General features: G+C 44.1%; 1 protein-coding gene across 3 annotated transcripts in view; it reads left to right on the top strand.

Moving 5' to 3' along the window:
• Positions 1-13,194, top strand: part of POMGNT2 (protein O-linked mannose N-acetylglucosaminyltransferase 2 (beta 1,4-)) — a 28,462-nt gene extending 15,268 nt beyond the window's left edge. For 2 of the 3 annotated variants that reach the window (XM_072153524.1, XM_072153521.1), the window contains exon 2: positions 10,930-13,194. In XM_072153524.1, coding sequence (XP_072009625.1) covers positions 11,019-12,755 — 1,737 coding nt within the window. In that variant the 5' untranslated portion in view covers positions 10,930-11,018 and the 3' untranslated portion in view covers positions 12,756-13,194. Of the gene's footprint in view, positions 1-1,064; positions 1,232-10,929 lie in introns of those variants that run through there. The other variant, XM_072153522.1, reaches the window with a different exon arrangement.
• The last annotated feature ends 4,883 nt before the right edge of the window (positions 13,195-18,077 follow it).

Below are 18,077 nucleotides of genomic sequence, written 5' to 3'. Positions count from 1 at the left end.
TTACACTGCTAGTGTTATCGGAAATCTCTGACAACGCTAGCAGACACTGCCGCGATGTACACTAGTGTATACACTATTCATGAGGGGGCGGGATAGCGGTCCGGCGTTTCTATCGTACATCACAGCAGTGTCTGCTAGCGTTATTGGAGGTTTCCGATAACGCTATCATTGTAACACTGCTGTCCTCCATCTCGCCACACATAGTAGCCTCCGGTACTTTATCTCTTGACCTCCACCATCCCTCGCATCATTCCCTATTACAGACTGGGGTAATATTCAACCAGAAGTCTGCAACATAAGTCACTTAGCAGAAGGAGGGCCTATACAACTTCTCAATACATAGCTAAGAGCACAGCAGTGTGAGGACACTCACCCAGCACTGCAGCTCTGTATGGTCAAACTGCTGACAGATTCCCTTGAACTCACAGCAAACTCACACGAAGGGCTTATCAGACAGATGTGTCCATTGCGCATCCCCAAAAAACGCAGATGTGCGATATTCGTATACAGTCAATATTGTATGCAAATCCGTTTTATTTACATCCTTGCGTGGGGTTTTTTTGCAGATCCACTGACTTATGTGGAGTTCTATAGTCTGCAAAAAAAATTGTGATTGCTACAACTTTTTCTCACACCATAAAAAAAAATTGCACACCTGTGCGGCAGTATGCTATCTGCAAAAAAGAAAAACGGATTGCATACTGATATCAAACACGCCCATTTGCATGAACCCGAATTGACAATCTTCTATCATAATACCCAGAAGACAGTTACAAGAATTCAGGAAAATAGACGTCAGGCATGAGCAGCATCAGTCTCCTGTCCCTTATAATTGGACACAAGTCCTGAATTCTGTAATACAAGAAAACCTGCATAAACGCATCAAGCCAAACACAGACAGTGCCGGATCACAAGAAACCCTCCGCACAGAGCCGCATCACGTGTTAACAAGAAACCCTCCGCACAGAGCCGTATCACGTGTTAACAAGAAACCCTCCGCGCAGCTCTGCACTATACACATCCTGCCGGCATCTCCACAGTAGAGAGAGAAGCCTGACTCCTCCCACGCCTGGAACTAGTCATGTGGTCATGACATCATCAAAGGTCCTTGAGCTCAATAACTTCTATCTTCTGACGACACTAAAGGTCCTTGATCCGTGCAGAATCTGCAAGTTGAGATGATTCACGAGGTTTTCTTTTGATGTCACCTCATCAGTGGCCTAAAGAGCAGGTAATAGGAGCAGTGCGCACTGTGAGCCGCATGGAGGGCACAACCATACAGCACATGCACGAGGGGTAAACACTAACAAAAAGGCTGGATTTTCTTGCATGTGACTGATCACATGGATGTGACGTCATGAAGGTCCTTTTCTCCTACCACTATTACCTTCCAGTTGATGTCATCATAGTCCTTGTGAGGTCATGATCTCCCAATAAATAAATAAATGCTGTATGACAGCATAGGTATTACATTACAGTTGTTATAGCTTACACTAGTAGAATACTTTGTGCTGTAGCTATATATTTATGTCTGTAATAAGTGTAAGAGCTTCCTTATGTCGCCCCACACTTATTTCTAGGAGGGGAGGCAGATAACAGCGGGAAAAACTCACCTTACAGTCACTACTATCACCAGCTGTGGTTGTGTATGAATAAGGCCCAGTTCACACCTGTATCCGGCTTTTCATTACACTGTCCATTTGAGTAGAGCATAACAGAAATTAAAATCGAAACCGAACATTTAGTTCCCCATTGACTTCAATGTACGTATACTTGCCTTCATTTACGCTTCCGTTATTAATAGCGTGAAAAGAATGTGGCCACTGTGCTATTTATTTTTGGTGGAGCGGTTAACGTTTCTTGATGAATGCAGTTACCAAGCGAGCCGGGGCCGGGTTCAGGCATGGCGTTTTCACAATTCTATTCACAATTCCAAGGCTCCGGTCATGATCATATGATAAGTTAACATTGCGTTACCATCGCAATGTGATCATGACTGTAGCACCAATAATATGCTGCTATGTTCTGCTACACTAAAAGCTTAATATGACTTTTGTCCCTGCCTTAGAGGATTTGCAAATGATGGCCATGAACTGTACTGGTAAATCCTGAGCAATATATTGTAGTCACAGAAACCTTGTCTCCACACCGTGCCTTAGTTTTCTTACTGTCGCTTATCATCTGCAGCACTGGAGTCCTCTCATTGATGTCCTCTAGTCCCTGATTGCCAGCTCCTCAGCCCCTCCGCTGCTAATTGACCTATTCTCCTTGAGACAGATTCTATTTAAGCCTTCACTTCAGAATCTGCATCCATTTAGCATAGAAGTGCTGTGAAATGCGTCTCTCACTGTAGAGGCCCTGTCCTCACTTGTTTGATTTAAGAGGAACACAGCATAATACACAGTGGTGGTGCTGCTGGACATACAACTTACGAAAGCTTTCCCCACACTTTACTACTGTCACTAGGATGATCATTGGGATGTCAACTAACGAGGAAATTAGAAATCTTCAAATCGGAGAACCCCAGATTGCTGCCCCAGATTCCGAATGACCACCGGTGGTGGAAAGCAGGACGGCATACTATCTTATTGCTGAAAGATCTGATTAAATTAAAAAAGAGAATCAACACGTTTTGGAATGCATCTAAACGCATGTGTCATGTTACCATGTGTATGGCAGCTTTAAAGCTTTTTCTTCATTGCTGGAAGTGTAAGCAGCTGTGCTAACATTTTCGTACCTACTTACACTGCCAGCAGTGAAGATAAATGCTTTTAAACGTGCCTAACACGTTGTAACATGAAAAACGCATACAATCAGACGCATCCCCAAACGGCATGTATGAACACACTCTGAGGAATGGTGCTGACTGTGCCCCCTTTTTTTTTTTTTTACTTACAAGTAGCATTAAAAAGTACTGAGGAAAAAGATGGGGGAAAGGTCCAGTTCGTATCCAAAACACACATTCATCACTTTAACCCCTTAATGAAAAGGCTTTAATTACTAGCCATTTTTAACAAATAGTGATTTAAGGGCAATAACTTTTTTTTGTGACACATAGGGCGAGTCAAAAGTCAAATGTTTAAATAGGCTTTTTTTGGTAATGTATCACACTTTTTTTAAATATATAAATTAACTCATAATAAGTCTTATAAATTTCCTAGTGTGCGATGGTCATTTTGATATATAAAATGTATATACAGTGGGTACGGAACGTGTTCAGACCTTTAAGTTTTTCACTCTTTGTCTCATTGCAGCCAATTGGTAAGATCAAAAAAGTTCTTTATTTTGGTCATTAATGTACACTCTGTTCCCATCTTGACAGAAAAAAACTGAATTCTGGGTGCTTTTGAATATTTATTAAACAAGGAAAACTGAAATATCACATAAGTATTCAGCCCCTTTGCTCAGTATTAAGTAGAAGCAACCTTTGAGCTGGTACAGGCATGAGTCTTCTTGTGAATGATTTAACAAGTTCTTCTTGGATTTGGGGATCCTCTACTAATTTTCCTTGCAAATCCTCTCCGCTTACCTCATGTTAGATGGTGAATGTTGGTGGAGGCCAATTTCCAAATCTCTTCAGAGATGTGCAACATCCCCCACCGGGGCCTAGCCCTTGAGGTGAGGCCTGGAGACAGCCGGGGCCCGCAGTACCGGAGTGGCTGGCGGTTGCGGCCTAAGCACGCTTGTGTCACGGTGCTTGGTACGGGGGAACCGGAGGGCTGTCCTACAGCCTGGCAGGTCTCCAGCAGGGTGGTGTTGGCAAGAAATGATGAGGGAGCGGCTGCTATAGCGGATCTCCCTGGGGCAACCCCTTAATGTCCCGAGTGTGAGTCTCTGTGTGGTGGACAGGGTGCCGGTGATGATGGGAGTTGTAGTAGCAGGGACCAGACGAAGGCAGAGGTTGAAGAAAACAACTTACAGTTCTTTATTGGAACCACAGAAACTTCAGCAAACGTGCCTTTAACAGGTAGATGGAGTACTGGAGAGGTATTTGGAGGGAGCCGCAGGATGTAGGTCACCAGCCTGGATGTAAGGGCAGGCTGGGAGGCAGCTGTGTCCTTAGAGGAGGCTTCAGCTCGGTCCTGGATCTCTTCAGGTATCACCCTTGAAGGTAGGATGATACCCCTTTCCTCACTACACTAACTCTAGTCTTATTGTTCCACTTCAGGCAGGGGCTAGGCTCTTCCTGCACTGGTCTGGTGTGCTAGAGACTCTGAGCTACTGCTCAGCTAACTACTCTCTGCTTGCGTCCTGCAGACCCAGAGGGCCTGACTAGGACCGGTCTATTCTCCCTTCTGGGAGAGACTGCTCTCTTCTCTCTCTGGGGAGAGACTTCTCTAGAACACTCCTGGCCAGAGGTTTTATTACCTTCCCTTGGTCAGGTGGTGGCTGCTCCTCCAATCACCTCTCAGTGCACAGAGACAGGATGTAACACAGACATTGGTTGACATAATTACATCACCAATTAACATCTGCCTTGCCAGGCAGGATAAACCACTGCAATTTCCCCTTGATCCTATCAGGACCATGTAGTGTAATGGTATTACATGCAGGTGGGACGTATTCGCAAACCCTCTCTCGCCATTGCATCGGCGAGGGTGTTGCATACCCCGGGGGCAATTGAAAGAGCCGCCCTCGGCTCGACTACAGATGTATTGTGGCACAGAGGGGGCTAAGGGCACTTCTGGGAAGTGCAGGCTATGTGAGGTGTAGGGACAAACCGCCCATGGTCCTGGAGACAGGCACCTGGGTTGGTGTCGGACTAAGACAAAAATATGTAAGAGCTGTATGACAGTTGGTCGCTGACGCCATTAAACCGAACTGTACAGTAGGAAAGGTGTGGTGTCATGTCCTGTAATCCACTCCTTGCACCAAGGCCTGTATATTTGTTTGATCAACGCTTCTTCCCTGGCGGCAATTATATGGTGTCTATCTGCATTGCATGAGCATATGCGACACGAGTACCTCCTGACTGACAACCTTACCCATGTATGAGTGGCATCCAGGTGCTATCTGTGTAACACCCCCGGTCCCCTAAAGACCCGCAGTTTACGGACTACCCCCATGTGCAAACCTCAGTTTGAGGGATCAGGTAGCGGTCAGTGTTTTACATAGAAAGACGGTCCGACACAGCCACACTACAACCTGAAAAGCCTATGAAAGGGTTAATGCAGACTACTGGCATATATGACAGTGTGCAACAGGTTAGCAAAATCACATTGGCTTAGCAGCCCAATGGGTACACATCTTATAACATAACGTTACAGATAGATAGGCTACTCAGAGTAGCACGGTAGCAAATGTCTCTTTTCCTGAAAAGGAAAGGCATAAAAAGTGCAAACAGAATGTCCATACCTAGAAAGGAAGGCATTAAGTGCAAAATAATAGTCAATAGCAATAGCAACTTTTCCCTGGAGTATCTGGCAAAAAGTCTCTCAGAAGGTCTCTACTGACAAAGTCCATCTTCTGGGTACAGCCCTTGATGTGGGGGAAAAGTGCAATGAAGAGGCAAAGGGTCTCCTCTATTTGGAGAGGGACAGAGTCCTTTGAAGAAACTCTCTGCTGTGGCAGAGGAAGGGTGCTATCATAGCACATGACAGTGTATAATCTCTTGACTGAGATAAATAAGGGTAAGAGTCTCAGGAAAGTCTCTGGCTCTATAGGGTAAGGACAGAAATATACAATATGTACATAGTACAGTACCTGAAGCGGGCTTTCAGCCCATCAGGGATTAGTCAGTATCGCTGGGTTCAGCAAAGACAGGATCCAGCTCCTGCAGGGAATCCTGTGCATCCTCAGCGGGAGTAGGTACCGGCTGGGGACACCCGGTGGCAGCAGTGGGTACTGCAGGTGCAGCAACATCCTCCGGACCTTCAGGGGGAGGAGCGCTGTCGCCCGGGGTGTCGGCTGTTCCAGCCGGGGGCTCAACTGAGCCAGGGACCACAGAGGGGTCCAGGAAGAAATAAACAGAGTCCAGCGGCCGTGCCGCGGCTCCTTCCAGCTCCGGTTCTTCCGGGGCCGGGTCATCACCCCATTGGTAACCGGCAAGGGGAGATGCGGGCCTAGATGGAACCTCCGGACACGGTTCACTAGCCGGAATGTCTTCTCCCACAGAAGAGCCGCGGGACCTGGCAATGCTCCCGGCAGGGGAACCGGTGGGGGTGGCGCCCTGTATCATGCCCGGCCCATGGATGGCAATGGGACCCGTACTCACAATTACTGTGGATGGGGCATTCACGTGGGTCACCGCCCGGGGACTTGCAGCCGAGGAGGAAGAGGTGTTCGGAGACTCCGGCCACTCGTCGTCCTCATACCAGTCGTCCTGCGGGAAGTAGCGGTCCTCGTCGGAGTCGGGGATCCGGATCACGCCAGCCGCCCAAGGTCCTCGGGGCCCCTCTTGCAGGGAGAACTCAATACACTCGCCTGGCTTCAGGTTGTGCTGGCTCTCCGGCAGATCAGGCCTCTTGACGGACCGGCGGGGTATAAATACTTCCCGTCCGGTGTAGTCCTGGGTGGCGAAGCCATAGCCCTTCCGCTTGTCAAAGAACCGGACCATGCCGGTGGTGCGGTTCTTCTCGACCCAAGCTCCAGCTGTAGATCGACCGGCCATATACCGCTGGGCCTCCTCTCTGCGTCGCTGGTCCGCGACAGCGTCTCGGAGTCGCCGACGGGCGGCCTCACCTCGGCCTTGAGGCTGCAGAGGTTTCGGTGCTGGGGCTCGTGGCTCCGGTTCAGGCTCGGATCTCCTTGGACGACAGGTAGGTGCCGGAACAGGAGCAGGAACCACCGAAGGGTCAGGAACCACCACATCGGGGCTAGCAGGCCGCGCAGCCGGAGTAGTAGGCCCCGGAGCAGGTGGAGCGGCAACACGAGGCCCAGGCGTTGGCTCAGCAGGAGTCGGGGCCTCTCCACGTGGCGCCTCCACGTGGACCCGCGGTACCGGGATGGTAGCCGGGATAGGGACGAGGAACCGCCCGGGTGGGATTTGGTACTGCGTCACCGTTTGGTAGCATGTCCTGGTGACGAAGGCCCGAGTCAATCCTCGGTGCAGCCGATGTCCAGCGGAGGGTCTTCGGACAGGCTGCGCAGAGACCACCACCATAGTCTCTAGGACCTCGTAAAACTCCGGACGCTCCACAGGAGGGAGAGGCGGAGGACCCCACATGGCGTTGTCCTCTCTGTCCAAAGTCCACTCCAGTTCTGGCGCTTCTCTGAGGCAGGGCAGGAAGTCCGCCTCGAGCCAGTGGGAGGAGTCCGAGTCCTTCCCGCCAAGAGCTGTGGTGGGCTCTAATTTTTCCTGCGCCACAGGAGGCGGGGTTCGCGCGCTTCGCGCGGAGGTGGAGCTTGATTTGTCATCTGGGTTTCCCGCCAGTGAAGGTTTTGGCGGGCTGGAATTATTTGCTGCGCCACAGTTTCTGAGGAAAAAATCTTCGGGCGCGGCAGCGCCGGATGTAGCAGAGCTGGTACAGTTCTTGCCAGGATTAACCTCTGGAGTGCGGGAGTGGCGCTCGACCGCACGTGGCAGCAGTATAACACAGTTCATTCCAGAAACACACAAGTCCTTGGGCCTAAACCCGGATGGCAGCAGGGTTAGGCAGCACAGTCTTTTAATAAAGGAAAGTCTTTAATGCCGTAATAAGGCACAGAAGTCTATATCCTGTTCGTGACGCCACTTGCAACATCCCCCACCGGGGCCTAGCCCTTGAGGTGAGGCCTGGAGACAGCCGGGGCCCGCAGTACCGGAGTGGCTGGCGTTTGCGGCCTAAGCACGCTTGTGTCACGGTGCTTGGTACGGGGGAACCGGAGGGCTGTCCTACAGCCTGGCAGGTCTCCAGCAGGGTGGTGTTGGCAAGAAATGATGAGGGAGCGGCTGCTATAGCGGATCTCCCTGGGGCAACCCCTTAATGTCCCGAGTGTGAGTCTCTGTGTGGTGGACAGGGTGCCGGTGATGATGGGAGTTGTAGTAGCAGGGACCAGACGAAGGCAGAGGTTGAAGAAAACAACTTACAGTTCTTTATTGGAACCACAGAAACTTCAGCAAACGTGCCTTTAACAGGTAGATGGAGTACTGGAGAGGTATTTGGAGGGAGCCGCAGGATGTAGGTCACCAGCCTGGATGTAAGGGCAGGCTGGGAGGCAGCTGTGTCCTTAGAGGAGGCTTCAGCTCGGTCCTGGATCTCTTCAGGTATCACCCTTGAAGGTAGGATGATACCCCTTTCCTCACTACACTAACTCTAGTCTTATTGTTCCACTTCAGGCAGGGGCTAGGCTCTTCCTGCACTGGTCTGGTGTGCTAGAGACTCTGAGCTACTGCTCAGCTAACTACTCTCTGCTTGCGTCCTGCAGACCCAGAGGGCCTGACTAGGACCGGTCTATTCTCCCTTCTGGGAGAGACTGCTCTCTTCTCTCTCTGGGGAGAGACTTCTCTAGAACACTCCTGGCCAGAGGTTTTATTACCTTCCCTTGGTCAGGTGGTGGCTGCTCCTCCAATCACCTCTCAGTGCACAGAGACAGGATGTAACACAGACATTGGTTGACATAATTACATCACCAATTAACATCTGCCTTGCCAGGCAGGATTAACCACTGCAATTTCCCCTTGATCCTATCAGGACCATGTAGTGTAATGGTATTACATGCAGGTGGGACGTATTCGCAAACCCTCTCTCGCCATTGCATCGGCGAGGGTGTTGCAGATGCTTAATTGGGTTTAGCTCAGGGCTCTGTCTGGACCAGTCAAGAATGGTCACAGAGTTGTTCTGAAGCCTCTGCTTGGTTATTTTATCTGTGTGCTTAGGGCCATTGTTTTGTTGGAAGGTGAACTTTTGGCCCAGTCTGAGGTACAGAGCACTCTGGAAGAGGTTTTTATCCAGAATATCTCTGTACTTTGCTGCATTCATCTTTCCTTCAATTGCAACCAGTTGTCCTGTCCCTGCAGCTGAAAAACACCCCCATAGCATGATGCTGCCACCACCATGTGTCACTGTTGGGATTGTATTTGGCAGATAATGAGAATTGCATGTTTTTTCTACACATACCGCTTAGAATTAACCTAGCTGCTTGGTCTTCCAGCTCACTGCATATAGCTACTTCACTATGCAGTTAAGAAAGGAGAAGGCAGAGGTGCCAATAAAACACTTCTGCTTTCTCCTTGGGGTTTCTGGCTGTCTCTAACAGCTACATCTTTCAGCACTGTAGCAGTTTCTCCTCCTCCCATGCTGTTTGCATGGAGCAGGAGAAACTCCCTTAACACCGAAAGATGTTGCTGCAGACTAGAGCCCCGCACTAGCTGACTTCCATAGTCAGTGGGCAGTTGGCATTGATTTAATGTCAACCCTTGTGGATTCTTTTATTGATTTTCATCTATTGCATCATTCCCTGAACTAACCAAAACACAACCTACATCCAGAGAACAGCGTCCAACCCCCACCTGAATAACAGTTATATAGAAGTGATGTCACATGTGTAACTAATGAAGGTAACCACCAATTACGCACCTTGTTGAAACCTGTTCACCCTATCCGCACTTTCCTTTCATTCTTATTTTTTCCATACTCCAATGTTGATAAATAACATCCTATCAAAGGGTTTTCTGGAAAGAATATAACTAATTGTGTAAATGACTTCAAGTTTGGAGCAGGATCTGCTGCTTTTATTCTCCAAATAATGTTCCTTCTTAGAAACACTGCTTGTGCTGTAACTTTCCTTTAATTCCTGAACTACAATAATGTAAGATAGAATAGGATCGGCACTCAAAAGGAACTCCCAGGGTCTTTTCCAGATGATATCTTTATTGAAGTATAAAACACATAACATCCAACACAAGGTAAAGCAGTGGGGTCAACACGTTTCCAACATACTCATACTGATCATTGCCTTATAAGCCCAACACCTGTGTGTGATGTATGGAGGTGAAACCCCACCTCCACATGTCATATGAGCTATGGTGGGACAAGGGTGCGTTCCATTTGGGCGGACAAGGTAAGTATTCAAAAATTCCATCATTAGTTAAAAACACTAATACAAAAATAGCACTAGCAATGTCAAAGAAGTATGATTATACAATGGGACTAGCACACAATAACATAAACCTTAAGTACAAATTAATATAGATATAGCATTTAATTGTAGTCACTATCCAAAAATTAGCCTTACCCCAAATACCTTATAACATTATAATGACAAAACATTTTGATTGTCGACAAGATCGAAACTATGTCATTAAGTAACATTGTATGGAACCAACAGTGAAAAATCAGATATACATTAAACTATGTAGTGCCTGCGATCAGAAATCATATATAATAGTAAACGGGAATCTACTTGGGAAATCAAATATGTTTCTTGATTAAGTAACTTCCTTTTGATGTCACCTCCCCTAATCCAGGAGAAGTTACAAGTAGATTTCTTGTAAACCTCCCTAAATCGTCTTGATTTTGAAGAAATATTAACTGCATCATTAGTTATATCCGATAAGTGATGCCTGATTCTGACCTTGAGGTGCCCTGCCATGTGTCCTATGTATTGTTTGTTGCACTCCCCACAGTTGATCATGTAAATAGCATTGCATTTACATGACCATATTGTGACCAATTGTGTGTGACCACTTTTAAAACACATGACTAAGCCACGTACGTCTACTATTGTGACTGCTAAAAAGAGTAGGAGTACTCAAATAACTAAAAAAGTGGGGGCTTGCTTGGCAACACAAAAAACAGGCTGTTGGGAAAACCAGTGGACTTTTTAAAGTGCTTGTGTTGAACCGAGATATTCTTTTTTTTCTAACAATTGTATACTGTACTGAATTATTAATGTTATGTTCAGCTTTGTTCACAACCCTATTTTTATATCCTCTCTGATGTAAAGTGTACATGATGATATGCAGATGTTTCTTTAGCTTTATACTGTTATTTATTTTTCTTTTCATAGGTCCCCTCTAGTATGTTAAGGTGGAATAACAATGACAGTCACTCCTATTAGGCTTCCTTGTGGATATCCTGACCCAGCACATCTGCAGAATGAACATATCTGCTGTTTTTAATGCTCTGCTTGTATCTATACTGGCAGCAGTGTTGTGGAAATATGTCAAGTTATGGGAACAGTTTTCAATTATTGAGGAGGAGTTGGACCTCACACGCCAATCCCAAGAGTTTTCTCAGGTACGGATAGACTATCAGGCGGCCTTATATGCTCTTGTGGAAGATGGCACTAAGATGGTTTGTACGGGTAGGATGCATACCGATCGTGTGTGCAGATTTGAGTCACTTTGTTACTCTACGGAAGCAGAGGAGTTTGTCTTCTTTCAAAGCAACTCATCCTTTATGTTGCCAAGCTTGGGTTCTAGACGGTTCCAACCCGCTCTTCTAGACTTGTCTTCAGTAGATGACCACAACACACAATATTTTAATTTTGTTGAGCTTCCAGCTGCTGCACTAAAGTTTATGCCCAAGCCTGTCTTTGTACCAGATGTTGCCCTCATCATGAACAGGTTTAATCCAGATAACCTCATGCATGTGTTTCATGATGACCTCCTCCCAATATTCTACACCATGCAGCAGTTCCCAGACTTGGACCTGGAGTCCCGTCTATTCTTTATGGAGGGTTGGGGTGAGGGTTCTCATTTTGACCTGTACAAGCTTATGAGCAATAAGCAACCTCTCTTTAAAGAGCAGTTGAAAAATTTGGGTAGGTTACTTTGTTTCACCAAGTCTTATGTTGGTTTAACGAAAATCACAACATGGTATCAGTATGGTTTTGTCCAGCCACAGGGGCCAAAAGCAAATATATTAGTTTCTGGTAATGAAATAAGACACTTCACAAAATTTATATTGGGAAAACTGAACATTAGCTCTGATGATAGCACCTCTGATGACTATATAGTTCTTTTCAGCCGAACAATGGATCGACTTATTGTAAACGAGGCTGAATTGCTTCTGGCTCTTGCTCAGGAATTTCAGATGAAGACTATCACAGTCTCTTTAGAAGACCACACTTTTGTAGACATTGTACGCTTGGTCAGTAATGCTTCCATGCTTGTCAGTATGCATGGGGCACAGTTAGCCTTGTCTCTCTTTCTGCCAAAAGGGGCTGCTGTGGTAGAGCTTTTTCCTTATGGTGTAAACCCACATCACTACACACCATATAAAACTTTGGCGACGCTTCCAGGCATGGAGCTCCAGTATGTTGCTTGGCAAAATAAAGATGTGGCGAACACAATCGCATACCCTGAGAGGTCATGGGAGCAAGGTGGCATTATCCATCTAGATGCCAGTGAGCAAGAACGTATTATGAAAAGCAAGGAAGTGCCACGTCATCTTTGCTGCCGTAACCCAGAATGGCTTTTCCGTATCTATCAGGACACAAAAGTGGATGTATCATCTCTCATTCAAAGCATAAGAAGTGTTATTAAAACTAAACCTGGTTCTCGGAAGCAGAAGTGGGCAAATGGAATATATCCTGGGAAGGTAAGGGAATCCAGATGCCAGGCTTCTTCTTCTGAAGCAAGTGGAACAAAGCTATCTGTGTCTTGGCAGATTCCATGGAATCTCAAGTATTTGAAAGTAAGAGATGTGAAATATGAAGTATGGCTACAAGAGCAAGGAGAAAACACATATATGCCTTACATATTATCTTACCAGAACCACACGTTTTCTGAAAACATTAAACCGTCAACAACCTATTTGGTGTGGATCCGTTGCATATTTAATAAAACTCTACTTGGACCATTTGCAGACGTTTTGATGTGTAAAACATAACACAGGACTATCCAATATTTCTGTCTATCCACCACAATAGCAAAAAAAAAAGTTCAGTCTGGTGACTTTACCAACCTGCCATAATAATTGAAAGATATATAATGCTGTGGTAAGAAAATACCTGGATGGCCAGCAGCTATACCATAAATTAATATATTATTTTCTAGAGGCTACTTGTACAGTGTGTGTTGTTATGTGGATTATGAACTATGTTTCAGTATATATTTATTTTTAAGAAATAAAGAATGGACATTCATTGAAAGGGTATATTCACCTTTGGACATGATTACACATTTTCTATATTGTTCTGTAATCTTGTAGACATAATTGCTTTACTTCTCTTGCACTGAGGTACAGTATGTGTCAAAGAACAGTTTTACACTGACAATTATACTTGTTTCTGTTGTATTCAGTTATCAAATAAACCACTATCTGCTTAGTAGAGCTCCTATAAAGCATTGGGAGTTAAAGTTGTTGTCTTGGATTGGTTTAGGCTGATTATGGTCTCCTCTTACTATTCCGTCTTTACTGCCCTCTAAGCAAATCCCTGGTCATAGTAGCATCCAACTTCAGTCAGCGATTAGAACAGACAGTTCCTGTATAACCCACTATAAACATATAATCAAATAATTTCCTCTGATTCAGGGAGCAACCTTTTATATTCTTCTTATACTAAATTACTGTACATGTCAAGTATAAGGACGATACTCATATGTTGATCCAGCAAGAATATTGGGAGACCAACAGAAAAATTGAGACATGTGTAGTTCTTGCTATAATATATGCTTTCATTCATATTTAGCATATTGAAAGTAACACAATTAGTTTAACTAGAAACCTGCAAATATATTTCATATAAAAACCTGGAAAGCTGTATTCACAAAATGAACAGTGTTTTCTTAATACTAGAAGCCTGGTTTCAGATGGCTGTAATGACATTCTACTTGCTAAATAAGCTCTTGATATATATGCTGAGCGTATCCATAGACCATACTGGCAGATGGTGGCATCCTTTTTGCCTTCATCTGACCAGTATACGTTGGATCCTGCAGGAAACACAAGATGGAGAAATGTAGCAGGCCACATCTTTCCATCCTGCTTCCTAATATTGAGCAATGTACGGTATACCCTCAGTGGAGGCCATAATAACCTGTGTGGGACAGATGCAATAGAATAGATCCATCCCAGGCCTCTGCTGAGAATACACTTGTATAAGAACAGTAACATCACTGGGGAAACATCCTGAACATTGTCTCTCAATTTTAACTCATTCTCTCGCTTTTGGGTGGGGAGTGTCGACCAAGAAATACAGTGGGATACATCCTCATCTCTATTGTAAGGACATATCAGCAATCCACCCAACAGATCCTTTCAATGGAGGGCAAAACATGGTGTGAATGCAGTCAGTTCGGGGCCATGTCAATGAGGTTTTAGCTAAATTCAGATCACTATAGACCCTTGAAACTATACTATACCTTGTAACCTAACGTTTAACAAAATTTTTAAAATCAGAGAGAGGGTGATGGTAAACTTTGTAATATACTGTATTAACTATATTTCCGTGTCCTTATTTTTTCCTCTGCCTTTCTTTCTTATTTAAGCAGTTTGTGTAAATCAGCTTTCTGTCTTGTATCCACTGTTAGCTGAGAGATAAAGGGAAATGATAAAGTGTTTAATGACTTAAAGGAACACTCCACTTGCAGCTGCTTCATTGAATTATACCTGGTTCAGGTCCTGAGGGAAGACCATGGTTCTAGCATTGTTCTAAGAATACAGTAAAAATGAGTCATGATCCTATCTTCATGTCCTGCACCATGCATTATTTAATGAATTACCTTTGACTGGAGTGTTCCTTTAACTTTTTATAGACGTTTTATTTCCTCAGAGCTGAATCAACGAGGAAAATATCCTCTAGGTATGTAACAAGTTAATCACTATACTGCTCACTACAGGAGAAAGATGGAGCACAAAAAGGACACAAAGAAGCTGCTAAATGTAGTATATTCAAAAGGATGTATTGTCACTCACTGAATTAAATTCTGAAATTAGAATAATAAAAATTGCTTCAAAGGTTCAAGTTACACTTTTAAATTGGTTCATGCAGATGCTGAACTGTGACCAGGTTACAGCTTTCTAAATCAGGTATTACATTTTTATCAAGCTGCCATGTTACTTTCCTAATGAATAGGTTCATGTATATACATAGTGTATTTTTTGACAATATTTTGACAATTATTCTTGCTACTATGTGTATGTTATTTGTGATGTATTTGGTGTGAATTCATGGATTCATTTATTTATTATAAAAAATTTTAGACTTTAGTAGCAAAACATTGAAGACTGTGTGCAATATAAAATGTCTCTTGTGTTCATTTCTAGTGCTTTTTTTACTATGGTGATTGATGACCTTTACAAATAGAGGCTTTAGAAATAAATTGTAGTTGTTGACAGGAAGAGTGTCTGGCCATATTTATAAATATATGATGTAGTGCTACCTCTGTACCAGTCCCCTGTTTACCTCATACATTAATGGGGTATTCCCACAAAGACAAGTTTCTTATATGTACTCAGCATGACAAAATATCACATTCTCTAATTCACTGTTATTAACAAAAATGCAGCATTACTCAGATATGAGTCAAACCAGTCTCTATCACTCCTGCTGTACACTATTTCAGTTTCCCCTAGACACAACCCAGTAACTTCTGACTTAGGGTCTGACACCATCTTGGATTTTTGTGTGATTGTCCAGATAAGATTTCTGTCTATAGCTTCTCCCCCCTTCACGGAGCTCAAAGACACTGACTGATTATATCCTGTAAGCACATGGTGAGCAAAGAGAGCTGCAAACTACAAGCTACAAGGAGGTAAGTGATCCAGGGGAAGGGGGATGCAGGCACATATCTGTGAGATGGAGCAAATTCATAGTGAAATGATCTATCAGCCTCTGTGTAATCATCTCATGCATTTCAGATCTGTCTCATCTCTCTCTCTCTTACGTGTCAGTGTATTAGTACAATGCCAGAAGCCAGATGAAAGTGTATTTCACCTGTATCCTAGTAATGCAACCACATTGTCACCTTACAGAACTAGATGGATAATACAGTAATGTGTCTGCTTAGAGTGGCCCCGCCCATAGCCTGGGATTTTACACAGAGCAGACAGAAGAGTGATAGGATAAAACTGAGTAAACTGTAAATTAAGGGGTTAAAATTATCTTTATTGTGTTAACATCACTAGGGGGTTGAGATGTGAGAATTTTTTTTTCGTGGGAAAACCCCTTTTTGGATAAATGTTTTTTTGACTGAGATACAAAAAGAAAGTGCAAGGGTGGTCAGTACGGCAATACTACTTCTTTAGTAACTTCTCAGATATCCAGGTTGAATCCTGTTATTGTAAAAAATTTTACAAAGCGTTTCAGCTCTGCATACCTGATTCTTCGAAAAGCCTTTGGTAAGAGATATATTTGTAACTCCTTAGTTTTAGTGCAAGTCAGATTTAGTAAAGTTGGTGAAGAATGATTATGTCTGGCCACATAAATATTTATGCAAAAGGACTTTACCCCACCCATTAACATTTTAAAGGAAATAACCATTTGATTTGATGCATTATGAACTAAACATACCTTGATAATGCTGTAGCTACACTGATTCAGAAACATATCTTGTTTAATCTCTGAGCTGAGTGGTTTGCTGAAAAAACAATTATAACATTATGATAATGAAGCTCTGTCGCTCCTAAGCCTGCCCTGGCGCTTTTCCTCTTACATTAGTTATGCAATGCACCAGAGGCTGATGTAATCACTGTGTTGTCCCTGACCGACAGAATTAATCAATTGTTGTTCCATCCCCCAGCTGCTGTGTATGAGTGATCAAGCTCAGGTTGATTAATCGTGTCTGGACAGTGCAGACAGCTCCATGTAACATGCAGGCTGATGGCAATCCATCTTTCCCAAGATCCTGAATGTTATAATTGTTTTTTCCGCAAAACCACTCAACTCGGGAACTAAACAAGATATGTTTTTGCATCAGTGTAGCTACAGCATTCTCAAGGTATGTTTGGTTCATAATGCGTGAAATTATGGATTTCCTTTAATCATCAATTCATTTCTTTAATGTTTTATATAATTTTGTACATATACCGTATTTTTCAGACTATAAGATGCTTCTTACTGTGGGACGCACCCTACATTTAGGCTTCCAAAAAAGAAAAAATATATTTTACACCAAATAAAATATCCCTGTTGGTCGCACCAAAGCACAGCACACACAGCTCTGCTCCATCCATACATTTGCACACACAGCTCTGCATCATCCATACAGTTACATAGCTCTGCTACAGCCATACTTTTACACACACAGATCTGCTTCATCCATACAGTTACACAGTTCTGCTCCATCCATACATTTACAGACACAGCTCTGCTACATTCATACATTTACACACACACACACAGCTCTGCTTCATTCATACATTTACCCATACACAGCTCTGCTTCATCCATACATTTACACAGACACAGCTCTGCTACATCCATACATTTACACAGACACAGCTCTGGGGAGGATCCAGACAAGTAGCTTCAGAACAGAAAATGCCATAACTCTGGAGAGAAAAGGGTGAGCAGCAAAATATGGGCATCTTCCCATATTTTAAAAGGGGACATTTTGTAAAAATCATAATGAAATCAGAGTTACACTTTAAATGATATACAGAGATAAATAATTCTTATTTTGTAATGTGCTGCTGAGCTGGAAGTACTAAATATTACAGTACAATGTGCCTTCTGGGCAGCATCAGTAAGACAATATAATTTCCAAGCAGTACCAGACATCAAAATTCAACATGTAACAGTTACCCAGCAGTACTAGGCACTATAGAACGCCTCCCCAGCAGTACCAGACACCACCAAACACTTGGATTATTGACCGATTGAAAGCGAACACTGACGGACGAAATTAAGGGCAAAATGATCAGTGACGTCAATGCAAAATTACTGCCGACACCCTCTGCACTCTTTTGGGGGGTTTCTAAATGTATCAGGGTATAACAGAACAGCTTCTGTCGTAATCTATGGAATTATTTGATGTCAGTGTAAAAAGAGTGCACTCTTTGATGTTATAGTGGGATCTTGGCCCTCAGCTCGGTCCTTTCGAGCTGGCACAGACGTTACCTTGTCATGCTGCGTTCCCGCTTTGCTTATTTGGTGAAGTGGCCTATGTAAGTGCCCATGAAGAGTGAAGCGATTCTAAGAGCGGCGGCTGTATCATACTAAAACACAGCATTGTTTGAAGGCCAAACCACGCTCCCTATGCATATTTA

Source organism: Engystomops pustulosus, chromosome 5 (genome assembly GCF_040894005.1).
Source record: "Engystomops pustulosus chromosome 5, aEngPut4.maternal, whole genome shotgun sequence".
Lineage (NCBI taxonomy): Eukaryota > Metazoa > Chordata > Amphibia > Anura > Leptodactylidae > Engystomops > Engystomops pustulosus.
The sequence above is the reverse complement of the archived record's forward strand: the minus strand, read 5'-3'. Positions and strand labels throughout refer to the sequence as shown.